Genomic DNA, 19,894 nt, shown 5'->3' with positions numbered 1-19,894 from the left:
AGTTAAATCTCAGTGAATCGTGAAAGCAAGTTACTTTGCTACTTACAATACATAGTCACGTATTTAACTTTAATAATTCAGTAAATGTTTTGCAAGATTAATCATGGATTCCATAAGAATACTTTGATTTGTATCACCACACTCCTGTCACGTATTCACAAACAACAAAACTACCCCAATCACGACAAACAAACTCACCCCCAACTCCAGCACCAGCTCAGCTACAGACTACGTCAACCTCCTCTCGTCGCCGGCCCATTCTCCACATTCCTTAAACTCCTCGAACAAACTAAAGTCATCCAAACACTACAAAACCAAGCCAACAAGACTGAAGAAGGCATCACTCTTTCAGTACCCAAAAACAAAGCCTTCACTTTCTTTAAAAAACCATCCCTCTCAAACCTCACCACCGACGCGCTCAAACAATTGTGTCTGTTCCACGCACTGTACATTACTACTCACTATCAGATGATCTTGATACACCAAGTAGCCCAAGACATGTATGAGCTAGGATATGGTGTGTGCAAGAGTAACACTTAACAAATTGCAAGTTAGTGAAAAGTTGAAAACACTCAAGCTTGATATAAATAATGGCAAACCTTCACATAATAGTAATCAAGTTTTAAAAAATAATAATAAAAAAAAACAAACTAGCAAAAACAAAATCATAAATCCTTTTAAATAGAGAACATAATAATAAATATATAACAAAAATACCTCAAATGCTCATACAGAGTTCAATATCAATCAATGAAATACATAAATAGGATATCAAAAGAATGGCTGTTCTTCATCTTACAACACCACCACAAGACCACCGGAAACAACCGCCACCATCAAACACCTCCAAACACTCCAACTAATCCGATTAGAAGCCGAAGGAGCTGACGCCTTCGCAGCCGGGCCTTTACCACCATCAGCATCCGGTGCATCCGCTACAGGAGCCACATCTGGCACCGGTGCAGGCGCTGGCGCCGGCACTGGAGCCGGAATATCAGTCCCGAAAATTGCTTCAGGAAGCAACACTTTATTCACCTGGTAAATCGCTACTGGGTCGGTCGAATGCACGCTGCTGCTGACCACCGTGTTCGTCCAACCGGACCCAATGTGCACGGTGCCGGAGTCGTCAGTGAAGTTCAAAGTGTAGGTACCTCCAGCGAGTGTGTTCACCGGTCCGGCGCTGCTGAGGTTTTTGAAGTCTGAGAGTGAGTAGTAATGTGGGAGCGCGTGGAAGAGACACAATTGTTTGAGTTCGTCGGCGGTGAGGTTTGAAAGAGATGGCTTCTTTAAGGAAGTGAAGGCTTTGTCTTTGGGTACAAAAAGTGTGATGCCTTCTTCAGTGTTGTTGGCTTGGTTTTGTAGTGTTTCGATGACTTTGGTTTGTTCGAGGAGTTTAAGGAAGCTTGAGAATGGGCCGGCGACGGAGAGGAGTTCGGTGAGGTTGACGTAGTCCGGTGCGGGGGCCGGTGCCGGAGTTGGGGGTAAGATGGTTGGTGGTGATTTGGGTGGTGTTGCTGATTGCGAGTATGTGAAGAAGAGTGTGGTGAAACATATGAAAATAATCTTGGTGGAATCCATGGTTAATCCTGCAACAGAATTGTTAAAATTAATTACAAGACGGGGTATTGTAAGTGACAGAGTGGCCTTGCTGTCACAATCCAATGAGATCCAGCTCTGTGCCGCTCAAGTTCGTAAAGTAAAAAAGATAGCACTATTAGATCTCTAAGTCTAACACCCTGTTTGACTTTTTAAAGTCAATTTGACTATTTTGTGACTTCGAAATTGTTCGAAACTAGTTTGAGTTTGAAAGATTAATAAATAGCATGAACTTGTTCATAATAGGAGCATTATAATGTGAGTTTTTTTAGGCAGTAAACTACAAGATCTTGTGGAAAAGATTCATGGTTTGACTTTCTAAAGTTGACTCCGTTTGAGTATGTTTAAACAGGGGATAGATTGTTTGAGAGGTGTGAAATTACTGAATTACCCTGTAACAAAAACAGATTTTACCAAGAAACAAGGAGATAAACCTAGAGATAATGTTATATATATATATATATATATATATAGCACATTAATTAATATAAAGTCAAAGATCTAAGAAAAGAGATCTAAAACACTATCTTGATACAACATATTAATCTTAACTTGAATCCATCATTATTTTAAAGATCAGAGAGTAGGTAAAGTATGCAATGTGTTTCACAAAGGTTAACTAACATACATATACATATACAGATCTAGATCTGTTGTTGAAGAAAAAGCAATAAGTAGTAACAAGAAACAAAACCCATATCAATTATGCAAACAAGAAGGTAATGTAATCATCAAGATTGATATTATTATTGAAATGCAGAGATAAAAGACTAACCTTTGCAGTGAGAGAGAGAAAGAGAGAAGCTTACAATGGAGAGTGGAATGTATGAGAGAGTATATACAAGAGTGTTTAAGTGATAATAATATTTTTAAGAGTGGTGAATGGTGGTATAGAGGGGTGAGATTCAAGTGTTGGTACCAAGTCAAATAGCAACCAACAATAATATTGTGGCTGGCTTGGGTTGAATGTGATATATATAATTTTAATTACAATATATATTAAAAAATCTAATATATGTTACTCAGAATTTAAACTTGATTTGAAAAGATAACGAGTTTTAATATGTCATTCGACGTCGAACAAATATATAAAATCTGATTGTAGTAAGAAACCGAGCTTTGTTACATTTAAAAAAGAACAATTTTTAAAAAATATGATTAAGTAATGATCAAGTTCTGTTACATCTGAATATAAGAAAAAAAAATTTATTATTTTTTTATGTAAAATATAACAGACCCTCAAGTATCATAAATAACATTATTTTATTATATTTAAAAACTTAACTTGTATAATTGTTAAAATAAATTTACAGAGCTGGGCTTTTATTAAGAGACCAAATTCAGTCACCTCTGCTCGTTAAAACTTAAAGCTTATAGTGTGATTTTTTAAAGTGAAAAATAGAGTTCTAGTAAATTAAAATGATGCCAGATGAAATTTTCGAAACTTATAATTAATGTATTTCAACTTAATATATTATTCTTTCTTCATTTTTTTTTCTATAGATACATGTTCATATTTGCAAAAGTTAAGCTATAATTTCTAATATTATCTAATGCCGTTAATGTAAATAATCAACATTAGACACATATATAATTGCTAAAAGTTGAAAAAGAATAACAAACTATCAAGTAAAGGAATCTGATGTTGCACCTCAACGACTCAACGAGTGTGACATTTTTTGTTTTATTTCTCAAAATACTTTGAATCCAGACAAATCAATTCTAACCACCACATGCTAAATCGTCTTAGACCCCATTACGCGAAAGCAAAACCAAGCTTAATCTTGAACATAAGTGATCACTTCCTGTTCAAGCCACATAACCGCCGCCGTGCTTGATTTTGTCTACGTGTGTTTTACGATCCCTTACAACATTGTCGTAACTCTTTTAAGTTTTAAATGAGTAAAACACAAAGAGTAAAACACACATCCTACATGTCATGGTCCAAATTATCGTTCTGTTTGGTACATACAAATAATTAATTTGTACTCGTGATATTTGTGGACATTAAATAGAATTTAATTTTTTATTGTGTTAAAATATTAATGAGGATGTAACATGTATGTATCTTGGATGCTTTCCTCAAGGTGGGCTTTCTCAATCAAACGAAACTACTTATTAAAATGGAAATAAAACAAAGAGTCTTAATTTCAAGTGTCCGATCTTGCACTCTACCCTACCACCGTCACAAACCATATACTAATATTATTGAATATTTTCAAACGTATACAAGTTGAAATAAAACGAACCTAAGATAACTCAAGTTTGCTTTCTAAGATACAACATCTATAGTTTGTGAACGTTATTTTCCATATGGGACATACTTCACTGTATTTTACTATATATGAGTCGCATAGATGACAAAACGTATTAGGAGACGTTGACCAGTAAAACATACGCCTTGTATAGGCTTATACGAGTACACGCTCCTCATACAAATTAATGCACCTATACAAGTGATATAAATCTCTATACGAGTGATATATAGGCCCGAGGCTCTATACGAGACATTGAGGCCGATATGCCTCATATAGTGATAGGTAAAAGAGTGGGTCTGGCACCTAAGTACCTATACACATCATATAAGCTTATAAGAGTCGTATTGGCCCTACAGACTAGTGTCTGAAATATACGACTGGTGTTTGAATCTAACATGCCCGCCATATATATTTTTTTATTCCGTTCCTGAAATTTGCTTTCGAACTTTAAACAAAGCCACATGACTCTGTGTACTATAGTATCTTTTTTCCGGTAAAAAGTTCCGCTACTTGCTTATGACTTTTGAGGTTCAAGTTTAAATCTTATTTGAATAGTTCATATAGATTACGGAGAATATTAATAAAAAATGACAGATAAAATATATTTTTACAAATATTTAAAGGGAATGCATGTTTGACTTCATGTTAATAAAAATTTAAAAGTGTATATGAGGAAAAGAAATCGAGATCTGAGAAGGTAACCATGTGCAAATCATTAAAACCTTGGGGGGTCAAATATTAGTAAAACATAAGTACGATTCAGAATTCGAATTTAATAAAAACATGTGAGTACTTTTATATCTCAACTCTCAAGAACCAAACATGTTGGCGGCAGGGCAGGACTGATGAACCCATTTCCTCGTGAATGATTAAACAACCTTTTTTTCCTTCAATAATAAAAAAGCATCCTAAAATACATATTTTAATAACAATCTATATAAAGAGTTCATAAGTGAAAAATAGTAAGTTTTTAGTAATAAAGGATTGGTGGGAGTTTGGAAAGGTGCAAAACACCCTTTCATGAGCATTGTGATTGTGGTTGATGTGATATTTTTTATGGCGTACTTAGCATTTTGCGCATTGAAAAGATGTCTTATGGACTATAAATAAATACCCCCTATCCACTTCATTTTTTTGCCATCCACTTCATTTCTATGATACATCAAGTCTCTAAATTTGTTAGCAACATGCCAACATTGAACGTTAATTCCTCATCCGTGTCACTAAGATTGACCTCAATGCTTGTATGCGCGTCAGAAGCTGATGCGGTTTAGTCATTCGAAGTTGAAGTCTCCATCCTCTTTAATTGAACCGGTTCTGCCCATTTTGGCTCCTGTCAAACAACATTCGATAAATCTCGTACTTAAAAATGGATACCATCTTTCGTGGCACTCTTTTTTATCCTGGATCATGGCTTAATCGTCAAATAGAAATGAGTATAACATTATTACAAGTTAGAACATTATTATAAGTTAGCAGGTGTGAAGCACACATTTGTACAAATTAAACTATGCTCATCTCTAGCACTTCTAAATTGGTGGCTCAAGGGGGCGAACCCACTTAGCGACCAAGAGAATCGAAAGAGGCAAAATTTTAATGGCTGTACAAGTACGACCTTTGTCTAATTTCCGATATGTTTTTCAGAACATAACTTTCATGCTTGTTCTTGGTTTGTTTTGAGTTACTTTAATTTGAAAGGTATTAATCCACGATTCAAAAGACTTATATAGATAATCCAAATCTACAACACATATAGACTGTTATTGTTATGTAAGGATAAAAAAAAGTGTATAATGGTCAACAGCCTTAAGTCAAATACACAAGTATAGATGCTCAATTACCTAAAGGGCTTTCTTTCTGAGATAAATGATTGTACTTTAAAGTTACTTTAGTTGCATGTTGTTTTCCTTTAGTGATAATAACATTCACTGGTTCTTTCTTTAGTTCTACCAAATAGGAGATACTAAATTATATAGACACAAGTATATATGATAACTATTAGTTTTAACTTTGTTTTGACATAAGCATCTACAACCACTGAGATAAAGCAGTTTTAAGCTTAAACAGGTAGTTAGTTATCTGTCTAATCAAACATCACAATATAAGCTAATCACTTTTTAACCTTTTACTATGCCACTCTTAAGATGTCGATTACCGCAACTCGTGTTTGTCGTTTCGTTTGATTTTTAGTAATTGTTTCTAGAAAGCATTCACTTTAAACATTTGCATCTAAGAAGAAGCATTGGTTTGTCAACTACTCATAACTGCTATGTGTGAACCATGTATATGATTTCTGCTATACATACACATTTGTTATAATAAATGCAAATAAATAAGTGGCTTTATTTCATTTTCAATTTACCTTTAACTTTGAGTGTATTACTTTCACTTTTTAATGAATGTCTACGCTGACAGATTGTACTATCATTTGGTATGCTTTACTAAGATGCAGAATACAACTTCTTACAGTCATGTACTAGGTCTGAATCTAGATCTAATATAGTAATATACTTGATTGAGTTGCATAATACTAACACCATCCCAAAATATATATCCCCCTTTAGACTTTCAAGAGTCAAAAGAAACATGTTTAAATTCAAAACTAGCAACAACCATTTTGGTTTTATACAAACTATAGCAAGATATATATTGTAACACAATATAAATTGATCAAAAAGCTAATAATACATATATATATACATGCTATCATTGATTGATATATGGCTCAACACCAAATTTTTATGTATTGATCACTGTATATTTATCTACTACATGAGATGATGGATAGAAATACAAGAATATACCGACGTAAATATATCTCATAATACCGGTACTAAAGTGATCGATCATCACTACTTAAAACTTCACATCAAGATAGCATAACGCATGCTGTCACTAACCATAAGATGATTCACCTCTGATACGCGTGTGTGATCACCCAAGACCCATACGCCATCAGTGGCACCATTTATATGTGGATGAGAAGATATGTATGACACAAGTGAGAGTGGAGCTTTAACTATACTATGTATAACAGAAAAACCGTTTCGCCCTTGCCTTGTATGGTGAGCAATAATTGGAAACTCAGTTCCATTTTCTTCTCCTAGCATGTTTTCATCAGCCACTTTATGACTTTTCCACATGTTCTCAATGTTCTGCCGCACGGCTGCCAGTATCCGCCTCATCTCCGCCAGCGTAAGGAGTGTTTTTCTTTTTCTTTGACTTTAAAGAAATTACACACTGCCTCTTTTGGTTATGTAGGAATGATTGTAAGAGAAAAGGCTTAAAAAGGAGTCCTTTCTATAATGGCATGTTGATAGTGGTGGAGTTAGTGGCAGTACTTATCACACAAATGTTTATGGTATTTTGTGGGGTCACTTATAAGCTTAGTTAACTAAAACTTTACAACAATATTATCAAAAAAACTAAAATTTCTTGGTTTAAGCAAAAATTCCATAATATTTTATGTTATTATAAAAATTTATGCTTTATTGATCAACAAATTAGATCAGAGGAATATCTACATAAAGAATCAATACTTTTGATAGAATTGTGGCAGACCCATGTTGCTAGTACCACAGGAATTGCAGCACTTTGTTCATATTTTGATTCTTGCTTGCATTAAAGGTATGCACTTTAAAAGGAATTGAAAAATTCCTTACATATTTTTTCCCAGATCTCATGTGACTTTTATGGGCACCTTATCTTGCTACTGATCATATTGTCTTGTGAAAGCATATCAGTCAGTCTTGGTTCATGTGGCCTTCAATTTATTTTACGTAAATCATTTGTTAGTTTATGTGTGCATGTAGTACTTACTAAATAATGATAATTATTTATTTGGCCATCTTTCCTGTTGTAGTAAGTGATATTGGTATCACTAATAGTCCAAATGTATTCAAGACAAAAGTGAAAGAAAACAAAATTAAGTGAAATCTGAACCATTCAGAACTAATTGGCATATATAATTTGTATGCTTTAGGCCAGCTCATCAAAACTCATCTTTATCCTGTTAGAAAGCTTAATTCCTTTTTAGAATTCCATTTATTTATTTGCAACATTTTGCTGCCTTTGAAACTATATATGCAAGGTCTACTAGTGTCACACTTAAAATGTTCATATACGACACATAACACGATAAAAGAACGAATATGTTAAAGAATTTGGTAAATATTTGTGACCGCGGCTTGATGATTCATTGATTTTGGTCTGCAAAATCATGATGGTTTGTGATTACTAAAAAGGTAGTCAAGCACTTATTAACATGGAAAACCATTCATTTCGGGACATGAATCTTGATTGCACTTACTGGGACAGCATCATTATCTTATCGCTTCGTTAATGAATAATATATTTTGTAAAGAAAAAGAGATTAGTGATTAGTGTCAACACCAGGAGAAGTCAAAAAGTCAAATGCAAGTGGTATAATGTTGTCCAAATGGGAGCCAAACAAGTACCAACTTGTACTAAATACTATTTATGATTGTAATATACTTAAACCTTAAGTTTAAATAATTGCTTCCTCCACTAATATTCTTCTTGTGACTCCTCATTTCCATGACTAGATGCCATTATCAGTCTCTTTTTATTGCTATTGGTAGATATTTGATGGTACCGTATGTGCCAAGTAATTATATCTTGTAATCAATGATTCTACTATACTTAAACCTTAGCTAAATTGTCTGTACAATAGAATCATATTCATAACAACTTGTGGTGTTCATATCATCATATGATATTCAATGATTGATATTCGACGAAAGTGATCATAAATAATGATTCATGAGGGTACGTAACTTGGATGTTTATTTCTTGCGCTATCAAGAAAAGAAAGCGTAAGGAACTACAAGGACTGTTTTCACTCAATTTAATACTACAAGGACTAAAGTTTCCCGTAAACTTTTCCAAGAACTGTGGCGTCGCCATCCTAACAACTTGACGTTTTCGATTTAAAGAGAAAAAAAATGCACTAATAGGATGGACAATGACGGATTGAACCAAAGTTGTAACGAGCGTTAGTTAGGTACTACAATAAAGTTTGGTGGATTAAAAGAGAAAAAGAAAAGTAAAGTGATCAAGTTATGAGATTAATGAAATTACATTGGTCAAGGTGGTCCATTCTTCAATCTCCACCACCTCATATCCCATAGTAGATGTAAAAAGAACACACAAGAAGTTGATACTCCAAAGTTCTTTCCATACACAATAAGGTTCATTGAGCTATTTTCATAATATCACACAATTCGAACAAGTTTCCACAAGCAATGTTAATTTTTCATAAAAACACTAAAGATTATGTGACTACTGTTTTACGTATGGTTTCCGTGTGATCATTGTACGTGCTCTTAACACAATTACAAAGGTTAAAGAGATATTCTATTGAGACTGATAATTTGTTACAATTTAGCAGTAGTACGTATATATGAACAAATATGAACCGTATTTCTAATGGCTTGGCCCTAATAACGATTAACTCTGGTATATTCTAAGAAAAATGAACCCGAACAAACATGTGGTTATGAAATGATTTATATTATTAATGATCATTGTCATTTGACGATCTTAGTATGCATGGTTCAGGATTAATTAATATGACACGCAAACACTAAAGATAGACATGACTAGTACGTGCATTGAGTTTAGTTTGCATGTTAATGCACGTTTCATAAGACAATGAACACGAACATACACGTTTTGATGAAAAAAGATTTATAATATTAGGTAATTGCCACTTTACTATTTTAGTATGCAACCTAAGTTAGGTAGACAACTAGACAATAAAGTATAGCTATAATTGAGAAAACATTGTGTTTTGACATGAAAAGGCAATGTAACTTTTTTCTTGAAGATAAGAGTTTTGGGGCCACTTGATGACTTTGATATTTTGTTCATACATCGACACTGGTCATTCCAAGATCATAAAGAGCTGAAGATGATGACTGGCCTCAATGATCCGACTATGAAACTCGCTCTTGGTTTCCTTCATTGTTATTGTCTTTGCTTCGTTGATCAACGTTTACTTTTACGTGTTCAACCTCAATCATATTAGTCTTCATAAAACAACACAAAAGGATAAAACACGTTTATGTACCAAAAGGATACATAGGCATGTGTTCTTGTGACAAAATGGCATTGTTATCTGTCCTTTGGATTCATAACCGAGGAGCATGGTATTAACAGACAATTATATTATTATTGTTGAATTTATTTTGTATATCATCTATCTATTTTTATCACTAGAAACAATACAACCAAAGGAATTAAACTTGAATAATAAACATCATATAACTTGAAGACTTAATTAACAGTTCGCGAAATAAATATATTGAACTCGGAAGAAGCTGACTTTTATTGAACTTCAAAAACATGAATTACCGACTCAAATAAAGAAACCTTATATATATATATATATACAAACTGATGCTGAAGGAAGACTTACACTTGCTGATGCGATGGCGTGCGCCTGTAATCAAGGTGTAGACAAGGAAGACTTACCATGGACTATACCCAATCCAAATTTTGCATTTCAACACAAGCAAGAGAAGATGCGAGACTTATTTTAGCAAGTGACGGTTTGAGGGATGTCCTCACAAATAAAATGTTGGAAAATTGAATAATGTGAATGGAAATTTATTAAATTATTAATATTAAATTCTTTATGTCACTTGTTTGATTTATTAGAATTTATATTAATATTAAATTTTTCATATGGTGAAAAACTCTTGAGATGAGCTCTTTATGAATTTGATTAGTTTTAATTAGACTTTATGTCTAATTAAATTTCTAATTAAGAGAGTTTATTCACATTTCATAACTCTTATACACAATAGGCTATGTGCCTCATTTTTAGGATGCTAGAAAAGATATTAGCTTGAAAATACAAGAAAAAATGTATGTATACATGAAGAGTTTTTGGTGAAGAAGAAAATTTTGAAGACTCATATGTTGGGAACATATAGAGATGAGTTTCTCTAGTTAATTCCTCTACCTTTCTATTCTATTTTTTCCACAAGTTCTAACACTACAAGTTACCCGATGTAGCCTCGGGCCATGGACATCTCCAGTAGTACCAACTGCTTAGGCTGTTGTACCCTGGGAGACAGACGCGTTGCCTTATGTAAAGGGGCAAAATCTGTTTTAAGGGAAGCGTGTTAAACGCGTGCCTCAGCCTCAACCGTCAAATTTAGTTTGTTCATTGTTGCAGCCAAGAGACGACTAGAAGACCTTGTTTTGGCAAAAGTTGAAATTAAGTTCTTGACAAGAAGATTATAAGATGTTGTTGAAAAATAATTTGAAGACTTTATCATATGAAGAAGCTTGGTTGGAATCATTCGCCATAATTGTTATATTCTTTCATTATTTGTTTTAGTTTGTATTATGGTATATGTACTACTTATTTTCATGTTAATAACGAGAGTATCGTTATTATTAGTATTAATTTTAATATAAAAAGTGTTCCATATTCCTACATAAAGAAGTACAAATGTTGCACTTTCAAACAATTTATTTGTTAAGACATCTCACGAACCCTTCACCTGCTCTTTTACTAGGCTTTCATTACTTTCACGTAATTTATATGTAAAGACATCTCTCGAACCCTTCATATGCTCTTTCACTAGGGGTTTGTTGCACAAACTGGGCCAATTCAAGACCGTCATCATGTAGATCTATTGTGTTTCTGCAATATTGTATTAACTCAAATCTATGGAGAGACCGACCATTTATATCGGTCATGTCTATTGTTTTCCAACCCAAGCTGTCACAGGCATCAATTAATTTAAGTATACTTTAAATACTTTCACTGTTCTCTCTTCTTCTGCAAAAACAAAATCAAAGCAAGATAGCCAAAGAATTATGAAAAATAAATTGCATCAATCATCAAAAAGAAAACAATCAAGATAAACATTCCGTAATTCTCAAATTAAATCCAACAAGTTACAAAAGATAATGATATCATCCAAATTCCAATAAACAATATACAAAACACATAAAAAGTGAATTATTTATTAGAGCTAATTAGATTGTTTAATTAATGGGGTTCAAGAAAATATAGAATGGGGGTTAGTAATTATCCGTATAATAGATTACCATGTCATAGTGTTGTTAATGTTGTGTGCTCAGTAGCAAGAGGCCGATGCTAATTATAATGATTTGAGATTTTGTTTTTGATATATATAGATATAAAATTAAAAGTTGGGAATTAGTTGGAATGATTTAATTTGATTTTCAAATCCCAAATTATTTGGTTAAGATTTTGAAAAGTGAAAAGCAATTTAAAAAAAGTTCCTGAAAAAGGTTACCAACTTAGCAAAATTCATATATATATATATATATATATAACCAACCTTTTTGAAATTTGAAATATAAAATATAGACTTCACTTATGAATGTCAAATAATGTAAGGGAAGTGTTATACCAATATGATATATGGTTCATTAATCGCGGTTATTTGTTTTTCAGCTTCGTCTCGAGTCGCTTCTTCTCGGATTAGTGGTAAATTTCTATCGATGATACGGTCCTACATATGATTAAATAACGAATTACGTACCATATCAATGCTCTAGAGAAAACATATGACAACATAACCGATGCTCAACAGCGTACCATGATGGAAAAACCTTGTTCGATCCATGGACTGATGGTTACTTCCATTGCCATCACATGTGAACACTGTATCCATATGGAAATATCATCACTTAGACCGATAATCAATCATCTATGCATTTAATTACACTAACAAAATCTTGATGAATGCTAAATTAAGTGTCCTTACAGTATGACGAATTCTGGGGAGTGTATTGGATGATTCATTGGTAGGAAGTACTACTTTCTCATCCACCTTGTCATCGTCGCGGAAGCATTAATCCGGTCACCGATCATAGTGTGTAGTTTGAAAAATAATTACCCGGGAAATTAAGATTGGACAAACTAGGCACTCTTTTTTACTAGTACATTATAAGTAACAAAGACATGACATGGTTTATATATTAGTTGGTGGGTTTTAGTAAATATATTTCGCTTTTAGTAAAATAATTCAACTTGGCTTGTCAAAAAATATATTAGATCTTCCTAATTAACACTCGGGCATCCTTTTATTTTCGGGTCAAAATGGGTCGACAAGTTTAAAGAAATGGGTCGATGTGGGTTAGTGTCCTAAGGAAATGTGACATGTTTCGGATCGGAACGGGTTTTCGTACAAAACAGGTTTCGGCACGAAACGGATTTCAGATTGGAACGGGTTCGGTTCAGGTTTCAAGCCAACACGAGCTTTCACCCGTGACGTGTTGGGTTTTGGTTTCTTTTGTTTCTTTCTGGTCGATTCTGGACTCGTTTTTGTTCGTTTTTTCAGTTTTGTTTTTTGTTCGGTTTGAATTCTTTTAGTTTCGTTTTGATTGATTCTTTCGATTTCGATTGATGTGGTCCGGTTTTGGCTTTTTGTTTCTTTGTTTCATTTTCGTCGATTCTTTCGGTTTCGGTTCAATTCTAGGTGGGTTTTTTTTTTAATTTTATGGAACGAGGAAAACGTAGGAAACATTTTAGTGTTTTTACTTTTTTTGTTTATGATTTATATTTTGAGTTATAAATTTTTTATTATTATTTTTGAAATTTTTTTTTTTTAGGGTTTTTTATCTTAATAGGAAACCCCTCAAAAAAATTCAAAAAAAATCATAACTTAAAATATAAATAAAAAACGAAAAATCTAAAAAAACTAAATTTTTTCCGCCGTTATTCTCGTTCAAAAAAAAACTCAAAACCCGGTTCGACCATAACCTATTTCGACCCAAACCAAAACAACCATTTTTTAACCCGTTTTGACCCAAACTCATTCTGACTCATACTCGTTTTGACCCATGACTCATTTCAACCCATGACTCGTTCGACCCGACCCAACCCAACCCATTTGCCACCTCTAATTAAAATGCTCCTTGAGCCATTAAGAGGTGTAAACAAACACACTCTACCTCTGACTAATTTAGAGATAACATCTTAACAAAATCATTAAGAGGCTACCATACAACGTCCAAATAAGCACATAAGTTTATTTTATACTTATCTCATCAAACTAGACATTTCTGTACCAAAACACTATCATTCTCTATCTAGCAGTTGATAACTAACTTTGATTGGATGAACATCAACCAACAGTAATTATGTTATTATTCGATTGTACTTGTATTACATTGTGTATTTCTATCAAAACCAATAACTAACCAGTTGACCCAAACAATCTTGATTTACAACAGTGTGTCAAACAGTTCGATTGTCGACAGCCTCCTTGATCTTGCTGATAAAATCACCAACCGCCATCGTTCCCAGCTCTCCACCAAACCTAGATCTAACTGTCACACTCTGTGTCTCTACCTCCTTGGGCCCCACAACAGCCATTAACGGTATCTTCTGCTTCTCTGCATTTCTAATAAGCTTTGGCAGCCGCTCACCCGTGCACAACTCAACGCGTATCCCACTAGCTTTCATCTTCTCAGTAACATCTTTGCAGTATTCAAGCTAAAAAGATAGCAGTACCTTGTTATAATCTTAAATCTAAATGCTAATTTAGACATTTAACAAAAAGTCAAACTTGATTTGACTACCTGTGTGTCAGTGACTGGTAGAATTCGAGCTTGAATTGGAGAAAGCCACAACGGAAAATCACCAGCGTAATGCTCGATAAGTACACCAAAGAACCGCTCTAAAGATCCAAGAACGGCTCCGTGAATCATAATGGGCCTCTTCTTTTCTGAGTTTGAATCAATATATGTGATGTCGAAACGTTGTGGTAAGTTAAAGTCGACCTACAAAAACAAACAATCTTGTTTCATTACCAATTTACCATGATAAAGTTCACAACTTTATTGCAGGGCAGGGTCAAAATGTGTAATTTTCTACGGGTCGGGTTGGGTTGACCTGACACAGTTTTGATCTAATTTTCTATTATTTAGGTTAAAATATTGAACAATATTCTGTGATTACCATGATAAAGTTCATAACTTTATTGCAATGTAGGACAAATTGGGTAACAGGTCAAATTGTGTAACTTTGTACGGGTCAGGTAGACCTGGCACAGTTTTGGTCTAATTTTCTATAATTTGGGTTGAAATATTGAGCATTCTTGTTTGATTACCATGATAAAGTTCACAACTTTATTAACATGTTTGGCTTGTCCAGACTCCAGACACCGTTTTGGTCTAATTTTCAATAATTTGGGTTAAAATCTTGAACATTCTTGTTTCATTACCATGATAAAAGTTCACAACTGTATTGCAGGGTAAGATGAGTTGAGTCACAGGTCAAAATGTGTAATGTGGTATGGGTCAGGCCAGGTTGACCCAACACAAGTTTTGTGTAGTTTTTTTATAATTTTGGGGTAAATCTTGAACAATCTTGTTTGATTACGATGATAACATTCACAACTTTATTCCAGGGTAGTACATGTTGGGAGACGGGTCAAAATGTGTGAATGGGTCGGATTGGCTTGACCCGACACCATTTTGGTCTAATTTTCTATAATTTTAACATTTTTAATCCGTTTGACTCATTTTGACCTGTTACCTTTCTAGCAGGTTTTTCAATTACAAATTAGAGATAAAATAAAACATAAAATGGTCCGCCCATAAGTACCTGTATGGTAGAGCATTGCCACTTCCTACCGAGGGCGTCCTCAATCTTGAGATCAATTTTCGGGCCATAAAAGGCGCCACCGCCTTCATCAACTTCATGAGCCCATCCTTTATCATTCAATGCATCTTTCAAAGCACCCGTTGCTTTGACCCATATATCATCATCACCAACAGCTTTCTCGGGTCTAGTCGAAAGATTGACTTCATACTTGTCAAAGCCAAATTGGAGCAACATTTGCTCGGTAAGATCCAAGACGCCTTTGATTTCATCTTTAATTTGATCCTCTAAGCAAAATATATGTGCATCATCCTATAAATCAACAAAGAGACAAAATAAATGATATATATGTTTACCTGAGTGAAGCCTCTTACAAGAAAAAGCCCGTGTAAGCTTCCAGATAATTCATATCTATAAACCGTGCCTAACTCTGCAACCCGAATTGGGAAATCACGATACGAGTGAGGTTTTCGTTTGTAAATTAAAATATGGTAGGGGCAGTTCATTGGGCGAAGCTGATAAAGTTCTTCTTCTATCTCCATCTGGTCATACATGTTCTCCTTGTAGAAATCCAAATGACCACTAATACTCCAAAGGTCCGCCTTTGCTACGTGGGGAGTATATAAAAGATCATAACCCCGTTCTGTGTGAACTTTTTTCCATAAATCTTCGATTATGTGCCTCACGACAGCTCCTTTTGGATGCCAGAAAACTAACCCTCCACCAGCATCATCCTGTAGATATATAAAAATATAATCTTTTTGGAATATAAAATATTATGGTTCACTTTTTAGGATTTAGGGTGTAAGGTTGACTAAAATAGATCAAGATCATGACCAAGATGCCAGTAAAAATATAGTCTTTTTGAAATATTAAATATTATGCTTCAGGGTTTAGGTTTTAAGGAATTAAGGCTGACTAAAAGAGATCCAGATCTTGGCAAAGACTCCTGTAAAAATATTATCTTTTTGAAAATATACAATGTTATGGTTCAAGGTTCAGGGCTGAAGGTTTCAGGCTGACTAAAAGAGATCAAGTTATTGGCCAAGATGCCTATAAAAATATATTATTTTATAAAATATAGTGTTCAGGGTTTAAGGCTAACTACCTGTATGGAAAAGAGATCAAGATCTTGGCCAAGACGTCTGTGATCGCGACGTTTAGCTTCTTCTTTAAAGTGTAAATATGCTTTTAACTGTTCTTCACTCTCCCACGCGGTGCCATAAATTCTTTGAAGCATAGGTTTATTCACATCTCCTCTCCAATACGCACCCGCAACAGATTCAAGTTGTACGGCTCGCCTATTAATATTTCCAGTAGTTTCAACATGAGGGCCCGCACAAAGATCCCACCATTCATTACCTAAAACAATGATTAGTTCACAATTAAAAGTCAACTACAACGGTTAAAGGTGCTGACTTTTGACCTATGAGCGTCAAATAAGTAAGAAGAGTGTTACCAATATGGTATATGGTTATAGGCTCTTCCTTGATACCATTCAAGATTTCCAGTTAGTACGGTTCATTAATGGCAGTAATTCTTTTTTCAGCTTCGTCTCGAGTCACTTCTTCTCGGATTAGTGGTAAATTTCTACCGATGATACGATCCTGCATATGATTAAATAGTGAATTACGTACCCTGAAATAACAATTTATTAATACTTTCCAAATTTTAACAGCGAAAGAGTAACATATGACAAAATAACTGATGCTCAATGACTTACCATCTCCTTTTTAATCTTCTTGAGGTCTTTATCGGTCAACGGCTCTATATCAAAATCATAGTAAAATCCGTGTTCAATCCATGGACCAATCGTTACTTTAGCATCTGGAAACACTTTTTGAACCGCCATTGCCATCACATGAGCACACTGCATCCATACATAGATATAACAAATTAGACCGAATGACCGATCAATCATCCGTGCATTTACATGAACAAACACATAAAAGAAAGCATAAATGATACACACACTAATTTGCAGTAATTTCCCTTTAGATGTAGTTGACTTAATGTAAGTCAAACTCCAAGCATGATTTTTTTTAACAGCAACTTTCATTATAAAGAAAAATTACGCCATTCACTCCATTTTAAGCTATGAAACGAAGATCTATTTTTAATCCATAAAAACGACAAGGATTTGGTGTCTTCCAACAACTTTGAAACTGACGGCGCCTTGTCTTCAAAAACTGCATCATTTCTTGCCTTCTAGATACTCCACCACAGTGCCATGATAACGCCTTGAAGAATTTTTTTTCTTTTTAGAGCACAAAGGAGCAATTTTGTGAATGGATAAAAGGTCACGAACCAAGAAAGCATGAATGACTGGAGTTTTACACCAAGAACTAATCGCCTGCCAAACCCGAACTGAAACTTGACAAGTTGTGAAAAGATGGGCTGCATTTTCAGTGTAATCCTCACAAAGTTGACAAGAAATTGAGTCAACAGGAATGCTCCAAAATGTGAGGCCTTCACGGGTAGCAATACGATCCATCTCCGCCAGCCAAACGAAGATGTTAACCTTTTTTGGGACCCAATTGTTCCAAGCCATAACGAACGGAGCATTGTGATCAAATGCGGCGAAACTTATAGATGATATAATGGTTCCAAGCATGATTAATTTCAAACTTATAGATTCTGATTGTTACACTAATTAATATTATAATTTCTAGATTGCTAAATGTTCTTACAAAATCTAACAAAACCCATGTCAAATTTTGTAACTTTGACTTCCAAAAGTCAAAATCCATCTTTATTAACCTAAATTAACACTAATAATAATTATAAAGGAAGTGACTTTACAGTATGACGAATCCTGAGGAGTGTATTGGACGATTCATTAGTAGGAAGCACTACTTTCTCAGCCTCCTTTATAACCTCGTCGGAGACACTCCGGTCATCGGCTGCGACGGCGGTAGCAGGGTCAGTGGCGACGGCGGCCGGCGAAAAGAAGCGGTAATGGGGTTTCTTGAAAAGATAAAAAGATTGAAACTTTGGGCGATTGGAGATGGGTTTGAATAGGAAAGATGAATAAGGTGAAGAATGGGTTGTTGAGAATCTGAGAGATGAGATGAAGAGTGGGTGGCAGGATGATGATGAAGCCATTTTGTGCAGGACAAACATGGCTGTTTGTTTCTGAACTGGTTCTTGATGTTTAGATTTGTTGTTCTTGGTTGAGGATTTGTGGACCAGGTTGTTCCTGGTATGAATGTTAACTAGAAAACATGTTAAGGTTAGATTTGTGAGAAAATACAACTTATTATGTTAAAAATTTGCATTAAAAATGTATAAAATATTTAAATCGAGTAACTTTATTGTAACTTTATAGTTATGCAAAAGATAAGATGGAATCCAAATTAGGGTTGATTAGTTTTATAGACAACCAAGTTTAAGTATTTAGGATCATTTGTTCAAGACTCCAGAATAACAGAGACTTAGACAATGATGTAGTATGCCTTGTTCAAGCGGGCTGGTGTAAGTGGAAAATAACCATATAAATATCGTGTGAAAGGGCTCAAAAAGGTTTCTAGCAAAATTAAATGAGAAAATTTTGAGGGTTGTACTTCAACGCCACGATTTTGACCGACTGTGTTATATAATACTAATTGTTTGGTCATTAAGAAGACGCACATATGAACTTGAGGTGGCAAAGATAGTGATGCCAAGGTGGATTTGTGGGCACATGTGGATGGACCGAAAAGAAATGAAGTCTTACGGGAAGATTAAGGATGACTTGTATCTCTGATAACATAAGGGATGGAAATTGAGATGATTTGACATATAAAGTGGATACAGATGATAACTTTGGTAAGAAGAGTGAAAAAACTCACATTGGATGGGAAGGGATGATGCAAATTTAACTTTAATGAGTGGACTAGACATGATTTACTAGACTTGCACATTATCTATGAGAAAATGACATGAGATTGGAGTTCCTAAAATTGTAGAATTAAAGTGAATATAACGATTGAAAGCAATAAATTTATTAACATTGCATTGTTACGAATAAGATATGATCATGTTTAACGATAACGCTTAATTGCCAACTTTTACTATTCCTAAGCAAATTTCAAGTTGGACAAATATGTCTGGTTATCCTAATTATCAAAGAAATATTAAAAGTTATAAAAGGCAAGTTTTCAAGGGTGTATATCAAATTAGATTATTGGTGAAAATGTTACGTATGACAGTTTTTATTGCTATTCTAATGTTATACTTTGTTTGTAGAAAATCAAACTCGAGAGCAATGTTTGTTGTTGTTGGAGGGGTGTATTTGTTATTTTTAACTTTGTTTTAGTATGAAACAACTTTGTTGAACCCTTGGATAAGTTATGATATTTGCAAGTAAACAAATAAAGAAACAAGTGATTACACCTCTCATGTATAGTAGTTTAAGTACTTGTTGACATATGTCTTATATAAA

At 34.2% G+C, this 19,894-nt stretch overlaps 1 protein-coding gene and 2 pseudogenes across 3 annotated transcripts; all 3 read right to left on the bottom strand.

The window, feature by feature from the left end:
- Nucleotides 1–658: 658 nt before the first annotated feature.
- On the bottom strand, nt 659–2,462 carry LOC143587348 (fasciclin-like arabinogalactan protein 7 pseudogene; annotated as a pseudogene). Its single transcript, XR_013144876.1, has 2 exons — nt 2,372–2,462; nt 659–1,586 (listed from the first exon to the last, which is right to left on the bottom strand). The product of XR_013144876.1 is annotated as a fasciclin-like arabinogalactan protein 7 pseudogene (transcript).
- A 4,256-nt stretch (nt 2,463–6,718) lies between these two features.
- Nucleotides 6,719–7,039, bottom strand: LOC143585021 (uncharacterized). The gene has a single exon (XM_077066919.1). The coding sequence runs from the start codon at nt 7,037–7,039 to the stop codon at nt 6,719–6,721; it is 321 nt and encodes a 106-aa protein (XP_076923034.1).
- Nucleotides 7,040–13,917: 6,878 nt separating this feature from the next.
- LOC143587337 (threonine--tRNA ligase, chloroplastic/mitochondrial 2-like) lies at nt 13,918–18,717 on the bottom strand (annotated as a pseudogene). The gene is made up of 8 exons (XR_013144873.1): nt 18,274–18,717; nt 17,195–17,341; nt 16,931–17,078; nt 16,580–16,833; nt 15,828–16,205; nt 15,475–15,783; nt 14,448–14,648; nt 13,918–14,361 (listed from the first exon to the last, which is right to left on the bottom strand). The product of XR_013144873.1 is annotated as a threonine--tRNA ligase, chloroplastic/mitochondrial 2-like (transcript).
- Between the last annotated feature and the right edge of the window lie 1,177 nt (nt 18,718–19,894).

This window comes from Bidens hawaiensis, unplaced genomic scaffold, assembly GCF_021521415.1.
Source record: "Bidens hawaiensis isolate Kalapana, Puna unplaced genomic scaffold, B.hawaiensis_p1.1 tig00001575_1, whole genome shotgun sequence".
Lineage (NCBI taxonomy): Eukaryota > Viridiplantae > Streptophyta > Magnoliopsida > Asterales > Asteraceae > Bidens > Bidens hawaiensis.
Note: the sequence above shows the minus strand (reverse complement) of the source record. Positions and strands in the feature narration are given on the sequence as shown.